Here is a 21,884-nt window from a genome sequence, read left to right as displayed (position 1 = left end):
ATCCTCTAAAAATTAGCTTGTGTAGATCTAGTCTTATAGTGGTAACATGCAAAAGAAGGCATATAATTATCTAAGTGAAATAAAAAAAGTCTTCTATTCATGGGATGGTGTGTGGGCACTCTTGTACTAGTTTTCTTAATACCTCAGGAAGACTAAAGAAAGATTCATGAACTTTCTTAAATTAGAAAGTATGGCCATGAGCTCTTGCCATTGCTAAATTGAGTAGATGACAGTTTCTTTGTACTATTTTATAATCCTCTAGGACTAATTTTTACCATTAGCCTTATGAAGCAGCATGGTAGAGTGGGAAAGAATTTATGCTTTAAATTCAGTTATGCTTTAAATCGAGTTATATTTGGGACCTGCCATTTGCTGCCTGTGTAGTTATGGCAGAATTATTTAACCTGAGTCCTAATTTCTTCAGCTGTCTATTTGTGAAGATAAGAAATTACATGTGGTGATGCTAGGATATTGTTTAATGTTAGAAATTACATAGTAGTGAAGACCCTACTGTGGTGCTTGTTATTAATAAATAGGTGATGACTCTGGTGATGGTTGTGGTTATTATTATATATGTGCATATTGTTTTTGTTCCTTGTATATTTTAATTTCATCCTTTTGATTTTATATTTTAAAAACCCATGTAATTTTAAAATTAAATATAATTATGGATTGTTTGTCTTTGGCAGAGAGAAATACTGTGTTTTGGGATAACTTGTCTCTAGAAATATTTTAAAGGTTTGCTTCCCAATTTTGAAATCATTAGAAAAAGAATTTTGAATCTTGGAGATCTATACTTTTGTCAGAAATTGGTCCATAGAAGTTTGTGTGGAATTGCTTTTTTCTTTTTTTTTTCCAAAGATTTTATTTATTTATTTGACACAGAGAGATCACAAGTAGGCAGAGAGGCAGGCAGAGAGAGAGGGGGAAGCAGATTCCCTGCTGAGCAGAGAGCCCGATGTGGGGGCTCGATCCCAGGATCTTGGGATCATGACCTGAGCCGAAGGCAGAGGCTTAACCCACTGACCCACCCAGGCGCCCCATGGAATTGCTTTTTAACTCTAAATGTAATCATGGTATATGGGGACATGTATTAGTCTAAGTGAATATACATCCATAATAGGGATTTTTTTTGGACAGTATTTCAGTATCACTAAATTGTCTTTGCTCTTACCAAACAGTAATTCCAAGTTTAAAGCTAAGTCTTTAACATTAACTTTATGCTTAGTTATCTCTGTCAGGCTTAAATAGTGGTCCATTTTTAGATTTTCCAGTGAAGACTGGTATAATGATATTTAATTTTAGCTTTAAGGTAAAAGAACTAAATTGTTTTAAAATAATTGGACATTTTCCAGTTTTTCCAGCTGAATTAGTTATGAAATGATTAAGTTTGTAGGCTTGTTGTTACGTCACTTGCATCTGTATTCTGTCACTTGCTAGAACAACTCCATAAAAAATACGGAGCAGGTGGCCATGGCTTCCCTTTATCACTGAGACCAGAGAAGCACCAGTAGGGAGTTAGTGCAAGTGCTAGGATTAGGAAACCATTCTTCTGAATCAAAGCCAAATATTTTGTTTGCTGAACCATGTGGAATGTTATAGGTGAAAGTATTCTAGTGAGTAAATTGCCATTCATAGATTTCTTGGGGACTGTCTCACCTAATGTTTAAATCTCTGATAGATGTTAATTTTCTAAACTTTTACATACGGTTATCACAAACACCACAGCAGTGATTTATATTTATTGGTATCTTTTATCTCTCCTCCCTTCAGGTCCCCCCCGCCCCCCCGCCCATCCATGAACACAGAACACTAGTTTAGGTGATGATAAGAAAAGTTAGTCTCCTACTTAACTTTTCTGATTTCATCTGCCCCCTTTTTAGTCTTTTTATTTAGTTTGTTTCTTTGACATTTATTTAAAAATTGAAGTTAAGCTCTCTGTTTAAAACACACACACACACATTGCTTTCATTTGAAGAAATAAAGGAACTTGTCTGAGAAAAATGCAAAAAGGATATGAAAAAAGAGAAATTGTACTATCATTACTAGTAATGATAGCTATATCATTTATACTTTTCGCCATAGGCCAGGCATCCTCCGAAGTATTTTGTATACATGCTTATTTAATCAACTCTGTAAATACTGTTATTCTCATTTTTGTGGTGGGAGATAAAGGTTAGGTAACTTGCTAAGTACTTGCTACTTAGAGCTAGTAAGTACAGAGTTGGTATTCAAACCTGAAGGCTGGTCCCAGGTTATACCTCTGATGAAATAGATGATAATGGTTTCCTCTAAGTCGAGAAAGGACTGAATATAATCGTACAGGGACATACCATCCTGTTAAGAAGATATGCAATGTGGGAGGAGGTTATTCGTATTGGTGGGACTATTAATTGAAAAGCTGTATGGTGGCCCTCATCCATGAGTCTTATATTCGTATTTGTTGGTAATTGTGCATCAAGCATTGTCTTCTAAGAAAATAATCAGGAAAGTAACAATGTTCAAGAGTGTTTACCAGTTATTATTATAATAGTGAACAAAGTGGAAGATTGTTTAGTTGTTATGGGGTAAATTATGGTTTTTTCCAATAAATAATAAATATGCAAACATTAAAAACTTTTTGAAGGATAATATACAAAAATGTTTATAATAATTCAAAAAGCAGGATATGAGACTGTGTAATATGGTTCCAAAGTAAAAATTGTGTATGTACAGAAAAATAGGAAGAACATACATTAAGACACTAATAATTATTTTTCATGTGATTTTGGAAAATATTCCTGGTGCGATTATTTATTTTTGAACTTACTGCATTATCCACATAGTACTTTCATACTCAGAGAAAACAAAGTGGCATAAAGGGGAAAGCATAAATGATGCCAATACTAGCTTTTACTAAGAATATTCATTAGAAATTAGATTTGCATATCTCATAATGTGAAAGGGGTAAGTTCCTAAATGCCATACAGTTTTAGTTTGGATATTATTATTTTTGGAACCATTTTTTTTTTTAAAGTGAAGCACTTGTTTAGGATCGAAAAAAATTGATATATATTTTTTCTTGAATGTGTTCATTATAGTGATTGTTTCAGCACTTTAAATTTGTTTCAGTTATGTTAACAGAAGGTATCGTTATTTTTCTACCCTGTGGTACTTGTTTTTTGAAAAACAACTATAGACAGAAATTGACTTGGTGGGAGTGGGGAGGGGAAGATGAGTAAGGATCCAATGCAAGGGGCACGTGGACTGTTTTTGTACAGAATTATGTTATGAATCCGTTTTATTGTCCATTTTGACTGCATGGTTATAGTTTACAGCTACTTAAATAAGGAATTCACCTTCTGTTTGTGTTGAAACATCTTTGAATTTTAGTTCTTTAGACCTCTAAGATTTATGAAATTTTAAAATACAAATGTAGGAGCGCCTGGGTGGCTCAGTGGGTTAAGCCTCTGCCTTGGGCTCAGGTCATGATCTCAGGGTCCTGGGATTGAGCCCCGCATCGGGCTCTCAGCTCAGCAAGGAGCCTGCTTCCCCCCATCTCTCTGCCTGCCTCCCTGCTTACCTGTGATCTATGTCTGTCAAATAAATAAATAAAATCTAAAAAAAAATACAAATGTAGGTAATGGAATAAAGATCTAGGTTCTGCTCTCAGCTGGTTTCGTGTCGGTGTTTTAAAATGTGTTTAGAAAACAAAAGACAAAACTACATTAGGGAATTGTTCTTAGAAGCAAAGTTTCTTTCTGTGTTACATGCTAAAGAACATGCATAAATTGGTGATAACTTTACATCCATTTCATTAGTAGCTTGCTTTGGTGTTAGTAATAAAGCACTATGGTGTTACGGGCTCACTGCTTTCCTGATTAAAGATGATTCAAACTGTAACTTCTTCATGGAAAGAAATTGAGGAAATCCTTTGAAAGAAATTATTTCACTTTTACAAACTTATTTAAACTCTTACTTGATTTCAAAGTATAATTTATGAATCACATACAGAGTAACAAAATTGTTTTATATGTGAGGACTTTATAGTAAGTTTTTGGTAAAAATGGTTCAACTGGAAATAATCATCATCTGTTTATTGTAATTTGGTATTTAATATAAAGAGCTGTGTAGAAATCTTGATAGGAAGAAGTGATTTTTTTCTCCTTTTAAAAATCAAGGAGGACTGATGAAATTATTCAGTGAGAAATTTTATCTGAAGTAATATAAATAGTTATTTTAGCAACTTTGCTTGTCTGAATGGGAGCTTGTTCTTAGTATTCTGTGACTAAGAAGAAATACCAAAACCATTGTAATTTTCTTGTTTTTTTCCAGGCTGAACTCACGGGAATCAAATGGCGTAGGTACAATTTTGGAGGGCACGGGGACTGTGGACCCATAATTTCAGCCCCAGCCCAAGATGATCCAATCCTGTTAAGTTTCATCCGTTGTCTGCAAGCCAACTTGCTGTGTGTATGGCGTCGTGATGTCAAACCAGATTGCAAAGAGTTATGGATATTCTGGTGGGGAGACGAACCCAACCTAGTGGGTGTAATACATCATGAACTGCAGGGTAAGCTTTTTGTTTTTTCTTAAAAACTGTTAGCATCATATATATTTCTTAATAGTAGTAAATTTCAAAAAGAATTTATTAAGACTTGCTGAGAAAAATCCAATTGTTTAATGTGTGTCTCTCAAAAGGAAGGTCTTCACTCTTACCCCTCTTCTTTCTGTGGCCCCTTCCCCCCAGATCTCTTGTTCTTTCCCAGTCACGCTAGGAACCAGAACCTGTGAACCACTGTTTCTAAAGGAAATATTGTGTCTCCTAGATGTTTTGGGGCTGGAAATGAGGCAAGATCCACTGTTTTAAAGTGATAGTGAATTGTGAGTAATTAGCAAGTCAGTGAAATGAACAGGATTGTTTTTTTTTGGATTGTGGCTGTTGTGGTTCATTACCAACTGAACTCTGGTGGAAAATTATAAAGTGATAATAGAAAGTTAGTACAAGTCTTACTGGACAAAATTATGAGATGATATCGGATAGTATTCTGAAGAAAGATTAATATAAAGAATTTGGTATAATTTTGATATGGCAAGTTTTCCTTTGTTTCTGCATTTTATATAATTAGGTGATTCCAGAAAATACTTGGTCCAGTGTTGCTTAATTTTTAACTTCAGATTACATCTGATATCTGGAAACTTTGAATTAATACAAGAGTTTCATTATTCTAAGTTACTTTTTGTATTTACCACAGATTGATAACCATTGGAAACGTTATTAATATTCTTGAATGCTCAAAATTTTTTACTTATTTACCTAAATGTTTCCATCTAGCATGCTAAAGAACTTTTCTAAATCAAGATTAGTTACAATCCTTAGGGTAGTACGTTAATCTTCCTGACCTAAGTTTCCTAGAGCCAACTTTTATTATGTCCAAACTAGTCTGTATTTTGTTAGTGTGTGATTGAAAAAGTTCAGATAGCATTTGAAATGTTTTGTTAGTTGATATATTTAGTATTTTTTTTTAAAGGAAGGAGTAAAACTAACTTTATATTTGAGGGCCTGTTCTAAGGTGTTTGAATTTGCCTAAAGGATTTCCTGCCAACTTTTGCTTGATACTTTCCTAGCTTTCCTTTGCAGCCGTTTTTAAAAAATCTGTGATATCCCGGGCCACAACAGCCAGAGGGCAGTAAACCTCAGTGGACTAATTAACTGTTTACCTTATGGTCCATTTGTCTATTCAACACAAACCTTTCTTTCCATAGTTTGTAGAATATTTGGTTTATAAATATAAGAACGATGTCTGGGTAAGATTGCTTACTTAGCTGGTTAATCAGCAGACTCTCAGAACTTATATACATATCAAAGCGTATTTCATGTAGTTAGCAAGGAACTCAGGTAAAATTAGTTTAACTGCATCTGGATTCCATTTATCAGGGTTTTTAAAATAAGATACCCCTAGAAGATAATTATAACATCTATGTTTGTCCATTTAAGTATCAAAACATATATTTTTGTTCTAAAATTTTTTACGCATGTAGTAGAGGAATAGAGCATTTTTGTTTGTTCATCCTTTATTTCTTACGATTCTGATTCTTAATCTCCTTCCATTTCTCTACTCCATATTGATACCGAATGTTTTAACATTTTGGTCTGGTCTTTATTTGTTAGCAGCACAAATTAATCACTTTATAATAATGATGAAACCAAACCCAAATATACCTGATGTATAGTTATTTGTCCATACCAACAAAGCGCATAATCAGCGTTCTTAGAATTAAGTTACTGTGTTATTTCTCATGGACTTTGTTACTGAGTTAACAAAAAGATGAAGGCTATTAAAATTTTTATAGTTGCTTTATTTATTTTTTTATAGTTGCTTTATATTTCATTGATGTATTGAGTATTTTTTTGGTAAAGAATAAGGAAAGATCGACTTTTTTTGAACTTTTTTACAAAACACAGAAATACTACATTTTAATTAGAAAACTAGGAAAACACAACTGTCAAGTGAAGAGAACAAAAGTCCTGATGTCTAAAACAGTTTTGTTTTTTTTTTTTAAGATTTTATTTATTTATTTGACAGACGGAGGTCACAAGTAGTAGGCAGACAGACAGAGAGAGAGGAGGAAGCAGGCTCCCCATGGAGCAGAGACCCCGATGTGGGGCTTGATCCCAGAACCCTGGGATCATGACCTGAGCCGAAGGCAGAGGTTTTAACCCACTGAGCCACCCAGGCGCCCCTAAAACAGTTTTAATATTTGGTATTTTTATGTATAAATGGAATTGATATTATACAGTTTTGTAATTCCATTTTTTTCATCTGACAATATATTGTGAATGATTTCTCATGAGAATGATTATTTTTTATTTTTATTGAGTCTGAAAACAGTGTATGCTGTTTATTCTCTTGTGTGCCACCAGGAAAGTAATCCAGTGATGGAACAGTCATAACTTTGTTAAGTATGTCTGTTCTCTTTGATATGTTGAATTGGGGAAAGTTACTGGATTAAAGTAAAGCCTGGGAAATGTCCATCCCATACGTAAAAGTGGTTGGAAAAGGTAATTTTATATGGTTCAACCTAATATGAGAAAGTCTTTGAACTTAATTAGAAAAATGAGTGGCATAAGGATAACTTTGTATGACAGGTAGAGTGATCATGAGAAAAAGATACAAAGAAATATTTTAATTGGTGGTCATAGTAAGTGAGGATATTTTGAAATCTGTTTTGATCTTTAATATATGTAAGAGTGATTTCATTTTAGGTAAAATAAATTTTAACAGAACCCTGTAAACATTAAGCGTGATGGTACCATTACTGTAACATTTTCTTTTTATAGGGACATTTTACTATTTCTTAAAATCCTTGGTAGTTCCCTTGTTTTTCCAATGTACCCAAAATGGGATACTACTAAGAATCCTCACTGTAATACAACACCTAAGCAACCATCTTTGATTTAATGTGTAAAGTATCCTCATATAAAGAGAACAACTCTGCAGGATAGACACACAAGTTTAGTTTTGAGATACTAGATTTTTTTTGTTAATTGCTTGAAGTATCTATGAAATAGTCGGAGGGAGCACTTAAATACCTTTATAGTCTGTCCCTGTCACTTAGATAAACACTTTTGGGCCCGTGCCTGGAGAATTGCTATTTATCTTGCCTAGTATATTTATCTGGCATAGTAGTTCAGAGCATGGGGTGGGTTTGAATCCCTGCTCACTTGCTTGCTGGCTGTGTATCGTTGATCAAGTAACTTGTCCTTGCCTCACTTTCCTCACTGTAAATTGGGTTATAAGGATAAGAAAAGTTAGAAGTTCTTAGACTAGCACAGAGAACAGTTCATCTAATTGTGACTGTTGCTACTACATTGACTACATTGACAACTCATTCAACAAAATTAAAACACCTTGACAGTTTTTAAATGATTGTTCTGTAGAACATTCAGTGCTTGCTAAAGTTCCTCAAATACTAACTTTTGGGGGCACCTGGGTGGCTCAGTCGGTTAAGCATCTGCCTTCAGCTTAGGTCATGATCCCAGGGTCCCAGGATTGAGGCCCACATCAGTCTCGCTGCTTGGAGGGGAGCTTTCTTCTTCCACTCCCTCTCCCTCTGCTGCTCCCTCTGCTTATGCTTTCTCTGTCTCTGTCAAATAAATAAATAAAAATCTTACAGTAAAAATACCAACTTTTAAAGTATTACACTTTTGGGTTGGAGTGATCAGATTTTTGAGTTTGAGTTTTAAAATTTGGGTAGAGTAAAAGAATAATAAAATGTCAGAGCAGCAAAGATATCCCTCCCTATACATATGACAATTGTGTAGACTTCTGCTATACATAGTTTCATAATAAACCTTAGATGGCATGATGAAGAGATCAGAACTTTAAAATGTGTCTTTTGGATCTCTGCAAGGTAGGTTTTAACTTTGCTGGCTTCTCCACATAATGCTGTTGAGGCAGGGCACTGGCTGAACACAAACATGTGAATGTCCTTCCTTGTGTCCATCCATGAGTACCCGTATCTGTGGGTCCAGTTACAGTGTTTGGATGTAATCTCTACCCTTGAAATGTTGAGAGTCTAAAAAGGGTGTAAGACAAGCACAAGACAATATGTACAGTGCAAAGAGACACTGAAAGTCTGTGTGAGAGAAATGTACTAGATTGACTGCTTTCCCAATGGGCAGACATTCAGTTTTAGGACCAACGCACAAATGTTTTATAAACTTAGAATAGGAACACTGATAGCCCTAGTGCCAAGGGTTGATGACCTTCTTGGTTTCTGGTCTATTTGTTCAACTTCTAAGGCTAGGCAAGAGCTGTGATCAGTCCTGGGTATGTAAAATGACTCCTTATACTTGAGGAGCTCACATTCTTATTGGGGGTGGGGGGAGCTAAATGAATCCATAATTATGCTACAGTGAAGTAAGCTGTAACTGGTTGAGTTATAGGATTTTGCACAAGCATCAGATTCAGTCTTGGGAAACAGGATAGGGAGATGATGGGAAGCCCAGAGGCTTGAGGTGCATCTTATTGGATGTGTAGGAGCTACCTAGGTTGGGATGGAACTTGTTCTTGTTAGAGGAAGTAGCCTGTACAAAGGTCCTGCTGGCAGTGAACAAATGGTGTGAAGAGCAGGTTTGTCTGGAGCTTAGGCTATTAGTGAAATAGTGAGGAGAGACTGAAAGACCGGGAAGGTGGGCCGTAACGAGTGCACTGAAGTAAGGATGAGTAATTTGCACCGAATTTGATAGATTTTGAGGAATTGTTACAGATTTCTGATCAGGAAAGTTTCAGACATGATTAGGAAGATACTATGCAAGATGAGTATGAGCAGGAAGGCAATAATACTGTAATAAATTATTCTGAATTGAGCTATGAACTTAAACATTCTCCTCAGTTTAAGGTACAGATTTACTTAAGTTAAAAAATACCAATGATTACACACTGAACTTTTTATTAATAGTCTTTGCCAATTTTATTTTATTATACCTTTGTTCATTTTGCTTGACTAAATTCTTTTGCATTTTTTCAGTTTGAATTTTAGTGATTGATATAATACACCAAACTGACTTTTCCAAATGCACCAAACAAAATTATTTTATGAACACAATCTTCTGGCCATTTGATTGGTTATTAGTAAGTGGTGGGAAAGATATCCTATCTTAAAACCCCAAAATGGTACAGTGGGCAAATACAGGCTTCTAGTACTCTCAGAAGGTTAACTTAAAATAAATACGCTTAAAACGTTTAATAATTTGATATTGTGAGGAGATTGAAACCTAATTAAAAATAAGGCATTAAATATCCATTTTATTTTGTGTATGTTCTATAAAGAAACCAAGCTATAGATATGCAGTCTATAATTTTAAAATTTATCTGTGCTATCTCTTTTCCTTTTGATTATTACAGGTAGACAGACAGATGTAAATTAGAATAGGGATACATCTGTCTACCTCTAAAAATTGCCCCAGCATGTTGGAAGCCTTAGGAATTGGCCCCCTGTTAGTGTAGAGGCGGAGTGGCAGTGCTTACCCTTTGTTGCATTTATAGTCATGAGTATTGGTTTCTTATTTTTCAGAGTGCTGCCACCTGTGCCAGGAGGTATGGGCAATTGCAAAAAAGGATTAGACATTAGAGAACTAGGAAAGAGGGATCTTGTTTTCTAGTAGTGACGGGTGTAAGATAATTTAAGACACGCTAACACTGTTTCATATATCACCGAACTGATTGCAAGCCTCTGGAAAGAGAAGTGAGCATTTTGTAAGGATGGAGGAAGGCTGAGAGAAGAGAATGGAGAGCCAGTTTGCTAGTACTGTAATGTGTATATATAGATTAAAATGTATATAATCTGAAATGATAGGATTGTTAGAACCTTTGTTTAGCTATCTCCAAGACAGAACCTAGTTCCCTCCTCAGCTTTTTTTTTTTTTTTTGAAAAATATTGATGGGTATACACACACATAACTTTTTTTCTGGCTAAACCATTTTATAGGTAATTTCTAGACTTCATGAATATTCACCCCTAAATACTTGATCATGTAACTTCTGTGAGAAGGTAGGACATTTTCAGTGGTACTGATGTAATTTGTTGTCCTGTCAAATTTTTCATATTCTGAATTTGTCTCTTTCCTTATGATTAGATTCAGGTTAAACATTTTTGACAAGAATATTGAGTAGGTGATGAGTATTTCTGTGCCATCCCATCAAAGGCACATGTCAATTTGTCTCAATATTGATCTTGCTAACTTTGATTACTTAGTGTCCACCAGATTTTTCCTGTGTAAAGGAAAAATCTGGTGGACACCCTTTTCTTTCTGTAATTATTAGGTAAATCAGGGACTTCGAGACAGTGAATATTCTTTTCCCTAGCCCACTTTTCACTCTGGCTTGAGGAGAAACCTGACTTTGAGCTATTAGAAACAACAGAGATCAAATGAAGACTACATTCCCAAGTAACAGGAAAGGTAGGGGAACAGAGGAGAGGAGAAAGAAGAAAAACATGGGATATCTAACCAAGGCAGATTATGACGGTAAAGTGAAACTCTGAAAAGTGTTGACATTGAGTTTTCTAAAATCATAGTTAAGTATACAGGAATATACTATTATATCTTATGGTTTGTGAATTTTCAGTTGAATTTTGGCTTTGGTTGTCTTTGACAAAATGAAATCATTTCAGTCAACACTGTGAATGGCTTTATTCTCAATTGAAAAAAATTACTTTTTGTGAAAGTAGTGATCCTTTTACATATAAAACTCACAGGAGTGAAGTTATCTGTAGGCAGAATGTTCAGTTTCAGAGTTTCTTCTTCTAAAGAGATTATCTGATCCCTGACTTTTTTCACCTGGTTTTATATAAATATTTTTCCCATTATTGGTGGTCAGTTTATGATTCATTGAAATTAATCTCTGATTAAATTAGAAAAGAATTTTTTTTTGGAATTTATTGTTTGGATTTATTTATTTTTCAAGTATAAAATTCTGGTGAATTTTTCTGCAGCATTCTAGATTTGTAGTATTTTACCTATCAACATTTATATGGAGATTTTATACATGGAGTTAATTCTTGAGATTAACACTGCATTGCTGAAAAGTGAATTTTACTTTAATTTTCATATTTGTTGTTATTATGTATATAGTAATAGAAGAATACATTTGTATTTCGTGAGAATAAGCACTTTTACTTAGTGGAAAATGATAGCTATTTCTAAATAGTTTATGAACTAAGTATTCCTAGTTCTCACTGGACCTAAATTATTCAACTCTTGATAAAAAATTTCTGACTTTTAAAGTAGTTACACTGTGTTTTGTTTTCTTATGTGTAGTTTTAAAAGAATTCCTTTTCTAAAGCATAAAATACTAATAGTTTTCATTGATGATTATCCAAATGATTCCAGTGTGTATTTAACTGAAATAATAGATTTAACAGAAAGTCATAAGTTTCTCATAAAAGAGAAAATGGAATACTTATTAATACTTTTGTAAGCAACACATTTATATTGTAAAGTTATCGTACAATTCAGAATTCTTTCATATGAAGAATAGGAAAAGATCTAATGGATTAGATAGAATTATTAAGCTAGGCGTGCTTGCAATTGAGAGAACAAGCTAAAGTCTAACTGTGGAATGTAAATAAAATCGATGTGTTACCACAGGCAACTTACTGAACCGTGTAATTAGCTTTTTCTATGAAAAATGAGACATTTATACTGAGATTGTGGTGAAATAATATGTAAAGGGCTTATGTTCTAATGGTATGAAAATTAAACAGTTGGTAAAAAATTATAATTTAAAGATTGCTGCTTCAGGGAAAAGTTTAATCAGTTGGTTTTAAGGGGGGGATTTATGTTTTGGTAAGTAAAGGCATTACAATCCAATATTTTTGCATTGATATGAAGTGTCCTACTTGTATAAAGTAAACATGAGTAAAACCCCCACTAATGAAGGATTAAAGTCACCACTTGAACAAGTAGGATTGAAAATTAACCTGAAATTAGAGAAACCATTATTTAGTGTATTATAGTTTTTTCCCTCCTTTGTATGTAAGTAATTTTAGTGATGAATATATTGTGACTGATACAAAAGTATTTAGGCTAGTAATTGTAAGGATAGCTTATTTGATACCCACTCCCTTTGTTTACGTTGTACTTCAAAGTTTTATTCCTTAAAAGAAAATTGAAAGATTTAGGAGAGGTTCTTGTACATTAAAGTGGTATAAAGATTTCTTTGCCTCATAATATAATTTCTTTGTTATCTCTTTTTTTTAAGGGACGTTAACATAAGGACATGAATGTAGCAAATTGAGAAAAAGTTTAGCTATGAGTAGAATTTAATGGCCTAATTAATTCCAGAAAAAATTATATATTTGAACATTAAAATTGAATGAGGTAGAGATACAAAATTATCTATCTAGAGAACACCACCTTTGCTGCAGAATTTATAAGCAAATACATTACTGACATGAATTTACAAGGAAATTCATTGCTGACCCATTCAGATGGCATCATGTCAGTTTTACTGTTTAGTATTTTACATAGGAGATGAAGTAAAAAGTCCCTCCAGTGAAATTGGGCTTTTCTAATAAGGAAGAAGGTGAGAATGGATCTCCTAGGTCATCACTGGGAGGATTCAGAGAATGTCCTCTTCCATTTATGCTGTTGAAATTAGTATAGGCAGAAAGAAACTGAAGCTTAGAAAATGCCTGTGAGTGACTTTCTCATGTCACTCATTATGGTAGAATCCAGCCCCATATGTTGTACCTTTCAAAATCAAACCCATTATTTGGTTGCAGAGCTATATATAACGTGAAACTATGTGATTGTGCCATATAAAATGAGTCAGTCAAGTTTCCCAAACCATTTTAAATAAAACCCACATAACTGTTCCAATTCTATTTATATCAACTCAGATCTATTTCCTGTACTTACAGAAAGAATGCTGGCTTGCATAATACTGGACAGAGGACCTATCTTTTTTGATTTAAATATTTTCTGTGACACGTGGCAAATGTTGGTTCCAGTAATGTCAGCTCATAAACATTTAGTCTAGGTCCTCTTAACTGAGCACACACTAAAGATAAAGGGAAAATAAAAATAAAATAAAAATAGTTTCAGAGTCATAAAAATTTGACATGAATATAAGCCATTTGAATATTTAGTTTATTAGATTTAGTTTATTAGATTAGCAATTTGCTGTTATAAAATATCTTAACTGAAGTAACTGAAACAGTTTTGTTTCTGTTGTCATTAAGAGGGGTTTTTTCCCCCCTCTTCTTAGAGATCTATTATCATAGGTATGTATTTTGAAAAATCACAGTAAAAGAACATGTTAACTATTGGAGGAAGCAGGAGGTGGTTGCTGAGGCTACCATTTAATTATTCTGGACCTGTTCAAAGTGTGGTAGACTAAACCAATTTATGCTGGGACTAACATTCATGAATAATTGTTTGAAAAAGTATTTACAAACGGTTTCTATTTTGTTTTGTTTTAGAATGTTTGAGCAAATGGCAGCTAGAACTCGGTGTAGTCTACTCAGCAATGCGTATCACTGGAAACTAAGATTTTTTTATGCTTTTAAAAGAGTATTGTAATGGTTGAAATAATACATAAATATGCTGCTTCTCCCCCATCCCAAAAGTTCCCAACAGTTTGGCAGTCTCTTTTAAGTATTAGAGAATTATGAAATTAGACTGTGTTGCTCTTATTTTGTGACTGATGCTGTCCTGGTACTACCTGAATTGATGCTCATTGAATATCATTATGGCTAGCAAGTGTTCGATAATTTCCTTTAGAGCTCCATCTGTGTAAATATTTTTGAACAATTTTCTCCAAGTACTGGGCCACATACCTATTTCTTATAAACCCGACATTGATAAAATGCACTCTTTGTATAATTGGGTCTTGTTTTGATACTGGCTCTTTCATATTGTGATTTGGCAGTGAGTTCAACTGAATAAGCATTATCCTCTTGAGGCCCATCTAGGATTGAACTAAAGGGCTTCTACAATACCCACATGATCATACAATTAGGGTTTTTTTTTTTTTTTTAATTTTTTTAAAAAATAATGTGATAGTGTAACTGAGTATGAGCTGGTTGCCAGGGTATTGTGGCAGAATAATACCCTGCAGTTTGTAGTTAATCATGCAGCAGAACTGTCTTGATTTTAAAAAAAAAAAAAAAAATTAAGAATAAGATAAAAATTGGATGAAGACAAAGTATCTTTGTGTTGAAAAAGATTGGATGTATAAAATGGTAAAGGGAAGGTTAGAGCATTCACAAATCTGTTATTGGAAACTTTGTCTTCCTACTTAATATAATATCATATGTAAAATATCTGCCATTAAAAAAATACTTTTGCTTATGGCTTTGCTGCCCTTGGGGCAGATAAGACTTCTTGGTAATCTTGAAGGCTTACTTTCTGACACCATTAGGAAATACTCAAGTATCTGTAGAATGACTCCCTGAAACCGGGAGTGTGAAGGACCTCATCAAGATGAGGTTTCTTCGTTAAGATTGTTTTGTTTTTTTCACAGGTAATCTTGGGCTTATTTAAACATAAGCAAAAATTTAATGTTTGCTCTTTATAAGAGGGCATGTTATTTATATTGAAACGTAGGTAGTCTGAATTAGAAAAATTCAGATACTCTCGGGTCGGTATTAGGCACTATATTTTTAACTTATTTTAAAAGTCACCTAGTAGATAGTAATAGTGGAAAGGACGTCTGCTTTGACATCCTTGGAAGAAAACTATATGCAACTCTGATTGTTTAGGGAGGAAATAACATTTGTTGACAGTGACTCTATTATGGAAAAATTTATCATGCCATTTACTGGTTTCATGAAGAGTGTAACAAAGACGGGCTCTTGATTTGAGTAGCAGACTTGGCTGGGACAATTATCCCCATTGCTAAAGGAAAGGCTTCATTAAGCAGAACTCAGTTAGCCAAAGCCCTCAAACACATTTGAATATATATCCCCCTGGCCCCCAACCCATCCTCAGTAAGCACGCAACCATTTTATTTAAAAAGGTTAAATGACTTAACCATAGTATTATCAGTGATTAGTCCAGATATGCATAGATAGCATTCTGATTCCCAGTATGATTGAGGCAGTGAGCTAGAAGATCCTCAGGGGGCAAAAATGTTTTGACGGAATGCCCTGAGGTCCTACTGATTCAGCTCAATTGCCCACACATTAAAAAAATTTATAGTATTGTCCAATAGTGATAAAATAATATATGAGAAGATGTTTTAAAATCATTCTTTGAGCTTTATAAACATAAACTGTTATCACTATTTAATCTTTAATATTTACGGTTACCACCATGTATTTATCCAACAGATTTTTATTGAGCCTGCATTCTCTTAGGTGCTGCTCAGAATACAGAAATGAATCAGAAACATACTCTGGTTTTTTAGAAGCTGACAAATAGGGGAGCTAGCATTTGTACGTGGGGTATTAGTTATAGATGTCCTAAGAGGGGCCACACAGTATTTTTTCAGTTACAGAAGGAGGCAGGGCCTTGATGAAGAGTTAATTCTTGAGCTGAGCCTTAAAGAATGGGTAGGATTTTGGTGTTTGGACATATGGCTATGTTAGGGCAAGCACACTTCATGTATATGGAATTGCATGTGTAAGGATGTAGAGAGGAAAGTTTGGAATATCTATTTGGGAAGAGTTAAAGATGAGAAGTTGATTGAAAAATGCATATTTATGCTTAAAACCTAGGCCAATGAGTTTGGGCTTCATAGGCAGTTGGGTTTTTTTGAGAGTTTTTGAATAGGACTGGAGGGAAGGCCCTTTGTAGGCTTCATGGCAGGCAGGACCTGCATCTGACTCCTGCTTATAGTTGTAATTCCGGGACCAGCACAATTCCTGACACATATTTGTTGTGAATAAATTAACGAGTAAATGAATGAGTATAATAGGAGTTTGTGTAGACTATCAATCTGTCATCATTGACTACTCCCAGGTCCTCCCAGTATTTTGGATCACAGAGGAGAACAGGCTGTTGTTTAGAAGACTGTTTTAAAGAACACATACGCAGCACCTGGGTGGCTCAGTGGATTAAGCCTCTGTCTTGCAGCTCAGGTCATGATCTCAGGGTCCTGGGATCGAGTCCCGAATCGGGCTCTCTGCTCAGTGGGGAGCCTGCTTTCCTCTCTCTCTCTCTGCCTGCCTCTCTGCCTACTTGTGATCTCTGTCAAATAAATAAATAAAATCTTGAAAAAAAAATAAAGAACACATAACGACTGCATATGTGAAAGGTTTTTTTTTTGTTTCATTGATTTAACTGTATATTGGAAAGACAGTGATACAGTTTTCTTCCTTTTTTTTTGCAGCTTCCTATTTTTTATAGTCTGCAGTTTAGTTTTGAAAGTTTTTATTAAAATTTATTGACTAATTTTCCATAAATTATTTCCATTAGTGTTGTAGATAGCAAGTAGTTGGGACAGTTAGCAAAAAGCTTGTGTTCTAATTGTCTTGTAGAACAGAAGTTGTGGGAGGGTCCTATTAAATGGGTTAAAGTGCTTAATGGTATTTCTGTGTCAGAAGCCTTGTTAACTTATAAATACATCATGGATTGAATGACCTTGGGTGTCCTACATATGTTATAAGTTGCCAGTTCAACAGAGTTGATATTTGCTACATAGAAAAAATTAGCTAACATTGCTCTGCTGGGCTCTCTCTGGAAATTGCACATTTTCAGTATAGAATCCAACTGACTGAAAGCTTTCATTGAGCTTTCTTTCTCTCACCCTGAAATCCTGAATTAATTGCTAACTTTTTTAAGATATGATGACTATAGACTACTTGGTAAAATGAGATATAGTATATGATTTAAGTAAACATTTTCAATGAAATCCTTAATAGGCACTTTTTAGTGTTGGTATACATCTTTTCTATTGTAAAAGATAGCCTTTTGGTTCCATCAAATACTCTAAGATAGCAAGTTAGTACTTTACCAATTCTGTAATTTTAAATGGCATTTTTCAAAGACTACTAAAAAAATCGATCTGTCTCTTCCAGAGATACTTGCAAACACACATATATACCTAAAGTAGCTTGAATTTCCTGTATTGGTTGAAATTTCCATTTGGCAACACATGGAATGCAGCCACATCTCCCAGAGGAGACTTGAAGAGTCTTTCCATCATTAATGAATCACACTTTCTTGGCCAGGAACCATCTATCATTCTCTTTTTCCGTTTGTGACTTTACCTGGCATTCCGTGGAAGTATAGGTCATGGATTGTGGATTACTCCTTCCTGTTCACCCTTACTCACGTATCCGAAAATGGAACAGAGGCCAGGAAGAAATTTACCACTCTTTAGTTATAGTTTACTTTTGAGAGGTAGAGATCATAATACAAGTATGTTAACTAAAAATAAGGTGGAATGGTCATGCCATGCCTCCTGTTATATATGTCATTATAGACCATTTAAATTTGCTCGTCTTTTATTCTTATCTCTAATATGGGAATTACAGCTTTATTTTATGATACAAGGTGAAGTGAATATGAAAAGCTCATAGATTTAAAGGCTGTGTAAATGCACTTCATAGTCATACTTTTTCTTTAATGAACCTCACTGTCAAACTATTTTAAATCTTCATGAATTTATTTTACAATTAAGTTTTGGCCATAATTTCTACCTGTGAATAAAAGTTGAATTCCTTTTCACTTGGCATTGTCAATAGTAATTCAATTATATAATAGGTGTTTGATTTTTTTTTTTAAAGATTTTATTTATTTATTTGACAGACAGAGATCACAAGTAGGCAGAGAGGCAGGCAGAGAGAGAGAGGAAGGGAAGCAGGCTCCCTGCTGAGCAGAGAGCCCGACGCGGGGCTCTATCCCAGGACCCTGGGATCATGACCCGAGCCGAAGGCAGCGGCTTTAACCCACTGAGCCACCCAGGCGCCCCAATAGGTGTTTGATTTTTAAAAAAGTATCTTGTAACTGGTCATTTTCTGGCTTTGGCTATTCAGGTATGGGATTTTAGAATAAAAAACTAAAATTATGTTCCATGTTGTTTTAATAGGATTGTGGTCTAGTCCTTGAAAATTATAGTGAGTGTATGGTATATGTTAATTATCAGTGGACCAGTTTTTTCGACTTTTTATTCACTATTACATATATAGAATTCGCAAGAATATTGGATTAACAAGCATTACTACTCTCATTCATGTCGCATGCTATAATAGGCCCCATTTCCCTTTTTACGTTTGTTTTTTTTATTTGCAGAATAGTTTTTATTTATGCTTATTGTGCCTAATTTTATAGTAGCAATAAACTGAGAATAAATGATAGCTTGACATAGTCTGGGAACCAGACAAGAATCAAATATTTATCATTCACTTGTTAGGTGTTAGGTGTCATGCTGGGGGCTTGGTGATCAGTCTTGCACTTGAAAGTAGTTTTGAATTTATTCTTTTGGAATTTCAGCTTAAATGATTTACAGGGAAAAATTTAAGATTCTGCTGATTTGTTTTTGCACCTTGTTTTGTGTTTATTAAATTCATTTTCATATGGTATGTTGGACAGATTTAGTAGATATGAAATACCAGCCTTTGCCATCTTGAGATTGTTAATTTAACTGGTTGAACACTAGAGGGACTGCAGACTAATCACCGGCTTTTTAGCTCAGTAGTATATTAGTTGGGATGCTTTATTTAAACAGTGGAGTGGGGCGCCTGGGTGGCTCAGTGGGTTAAGCCGCTGCCTTCGGCTCAGGTCATGATCCCAGGTCCTGGGTTCGAGCCCCACATCGGGCTCTCTGCTCGGCAGGGAGCCTGCTTCCTCCTCTCTCTCTGCCTGCCTCTCTGCCTACTTGTGATTTCTCTCTGTCAAATAAATAAATAAAATCTTAAAAAAAAAATAAAAAAAAAAAAAAACAGTGGAGCTACACAGCTTTTTCCAGTTTTTAAAGTTTTCCCAGGGTTAGGTATTGTGCCGCCAAATTTATCTGGTCACTTATTTTGGTTAATTCTGAAGTGTAGGGACTATAAAATTTAAACTCTGCCACTTTAGGTATATCAACACAGAAGACTTTTCATTGGTTATGGACTCTTTTTAAGCTCAGTTTGTGTATTTAGATGTCCTGCTGAAAGAAATGGGAAATCTGGGAGTGGGCTCTATAAACAATGAGTTCCCAGCTTTCTCTTGGAAATCTGTGAGTATGGAACATAGCATTTGGGAAAAGTGAATATTCATTGGAACCTTAGTTCAGATTAATATTTTATGGAGATTTGCAACGATTTTATGATTATTGGGTATGAATTTTGTGAGAAGATTTATTAGGTATAATAGCACAAACAAAGTAAGATAATCTATATACTTTTAGTCCAGGTGTTAGTGTTAGAGATAATTTTGCTGTTTCACACAAAAGCTGTTTGGTAACTGAGCTTAATTAGATAAGAACTTTATGGAATTAGGTCTTAGGCATTAAAATGTTGAACATTTCTTGAAAAAGAACATTTTACTCTCAATTTTGCCTAGAAATGGTGTAAATTTTAAATTACAAAAATTTAAGTTAATATGTGTACAATAGATGAGTGCTTCTGGAAGTGTGGTTTGATGATTGTGGGGATTTTAATCGAGGTCACATTAGGAACATACAAAAACGAATCAATCTTTATGTATCTCTTTATAAAGAAATCCTAAAGATCACTTAGAGATGCATAGAATGAGATGAATATAGAATTCATTATTTTCTTCTGAAATGAATTTCTTTATTTTTATATATTATAGTACTAATCTATCAAGCTTGCCCCCTGAATCGTTTGTTATCATACTAGAACACTGGCAAGAATAATATCTGCCTTTACCTTTGTTTGCTAGATTTTTAAAATATGGCAGAAATATTATTATATAAAGGTAATTTTAAATTTAATTCTTCATGCTTATGAGAATTTCCTCTGTATTTCATTTTCCTCAATTACATATTTTTAAAACTCAGTATAAATTAAAAATAAGTTCAGTAAGGTATAGGAAAAGAAAAATTGAAATGTCCATCTCTTTATTATTGATAATCTGTCTGCTTCCAGAATATTTTTGAACTAAAATGATTTGTGGAATTGGCTTTTATAATTTAAATATCCCTTGACACTAACTTGTAAGAACTATGATAATCAGTTAAAGTATACATTTGGTTAGATCACTTAAAAATTACATGTCTATCCAAATCATTTGTGTTCCTGTTATAATTGAAAAAGTCTTTAAAATTGTCCTTTGTTGGTTTTTGGGTTTCTGAAAATAGGAAAATATAAGTTACCACTGAGTCATAAATGTCGTCGGTTCTTTGGCAAAACCATCAGTCAAATATTTTACTGCTAGTCTTAAGTGCTTTGCATAATGCTAATAAGTACTCTATTAAATTACAGATTTTGTGTTGGGTTATTTGGAGAAGAAATTTGAAATTAGAGAGTCTTTTATAGCTTCATTATTCTTTCTCAGAAGTATGGTCTCAGTGTCACAAAAGACAAAATGCTGATGTGTTAAGTATGAAACTGTTTTCTGAAGATTGAATTTCTTGAAAATGCCAGAAAGTACACAGAGTACTGAACCATGAATTCCAGAGTTGGGATAAAGACATGTTGGATATAAAAAGCATGTTTTTGTTGTAAATGTTGGCTAGTTGACATGATTATAATTGGCATTGCAGGAGTCATCCTCCGTTGTTCTGAACAGAGTAAAAACTTACCCTCAAAACTTATCCTCACTTTGTTATATTTAAGGGGGGAGTGGGCAGTAATTGCTCAGTGTATTAGACAGTAGATTGAAAAAGTTTTCGCTTTCTAAAGTTAGATTAAAGGTAAGATTAAGGACACTATTAAGGAAAGTTAGAAAAAATAATCTTTTATTCTATTTCCAGTTTCTACCAAGGGTATTATTTGAAGTCAGTTTCATCACTGAATGCCTCTGGGTTAGGATAAAATTCAGTCATTCCTAAAATGACCTGACAAAGGTTTAATTAGAAAAAGGCTACTTAGTAGATAGTTATGCTACTGCATCTCTGTGTGTTATGGGATGTCTTAATACAATGCGGAGGAGGGAAGTGTGGAATTCAGTTCGGCAGCATTTGCTGAGTGCTATGCACTGGGCTATGTGCTGGGAATGAGTGGTCACTGCCTTCTGGGAGCTAGAAGTATGTAATTAGTTGTTCAGTTTTCTCAGAAATTTAATTAATGAAAATCTGAATTTGGGGCACCTTATTTTAGTCTAACTCTCAGAGCGCTTGTTTTAGTGGGTAATTTTCACTCTTGCTGTGTCTTTTTGTCAGTTCAGTCTTCAGGTATTGCACTTTGGACATGGGCCAGATGATGTGCTGGGTATTTGGCATTCACTGATAAACTGGACAGCTCAGTTCTTAATCTCTGAGAGTTTATCCTTTAGTGGGACAAGT

The 21,884-nt window shown here is 34.3% G+C and overlaps 1 protein-coding gene across 1 annotated transcript in view; it reads left to right on the top strand.

Annotated features, from left to right (window-relative positions):
* The window catches only part of MED13L (mediator complex subunit 13L), a 294,964-nt gene that overhangs the window by 32,640 nt on the left and 240,440 nt on the right, over positions 1 to 21,884 (top strand). Inside the window, 1 exon segment of the mRNA XM_047698034.1 lies at positions 4,315 to 4,552. Coding sequence (XP_047553990.1) covers positions 4,315 to 4,552 — 238 coding nt within the window.

This window comes from Lutra lutra, chromosome 12 (assembly GCF_902655055.1).
Source record: "Lutra lutra chromosome 12, mLutLut1.2, whole genome shotgun sequence".
Taxonomy (NCBI): domain Eukaryota; kingdom Metazoa; phylum Chordata; class Mammalia; order Carnivora; family Mustelidae; genus Lutra; species Lutra lutra.
Note: the sequence above shows the minus strand (reverse complement) of the source record. Positions and strands in the feature narration are given on the sequence as shown.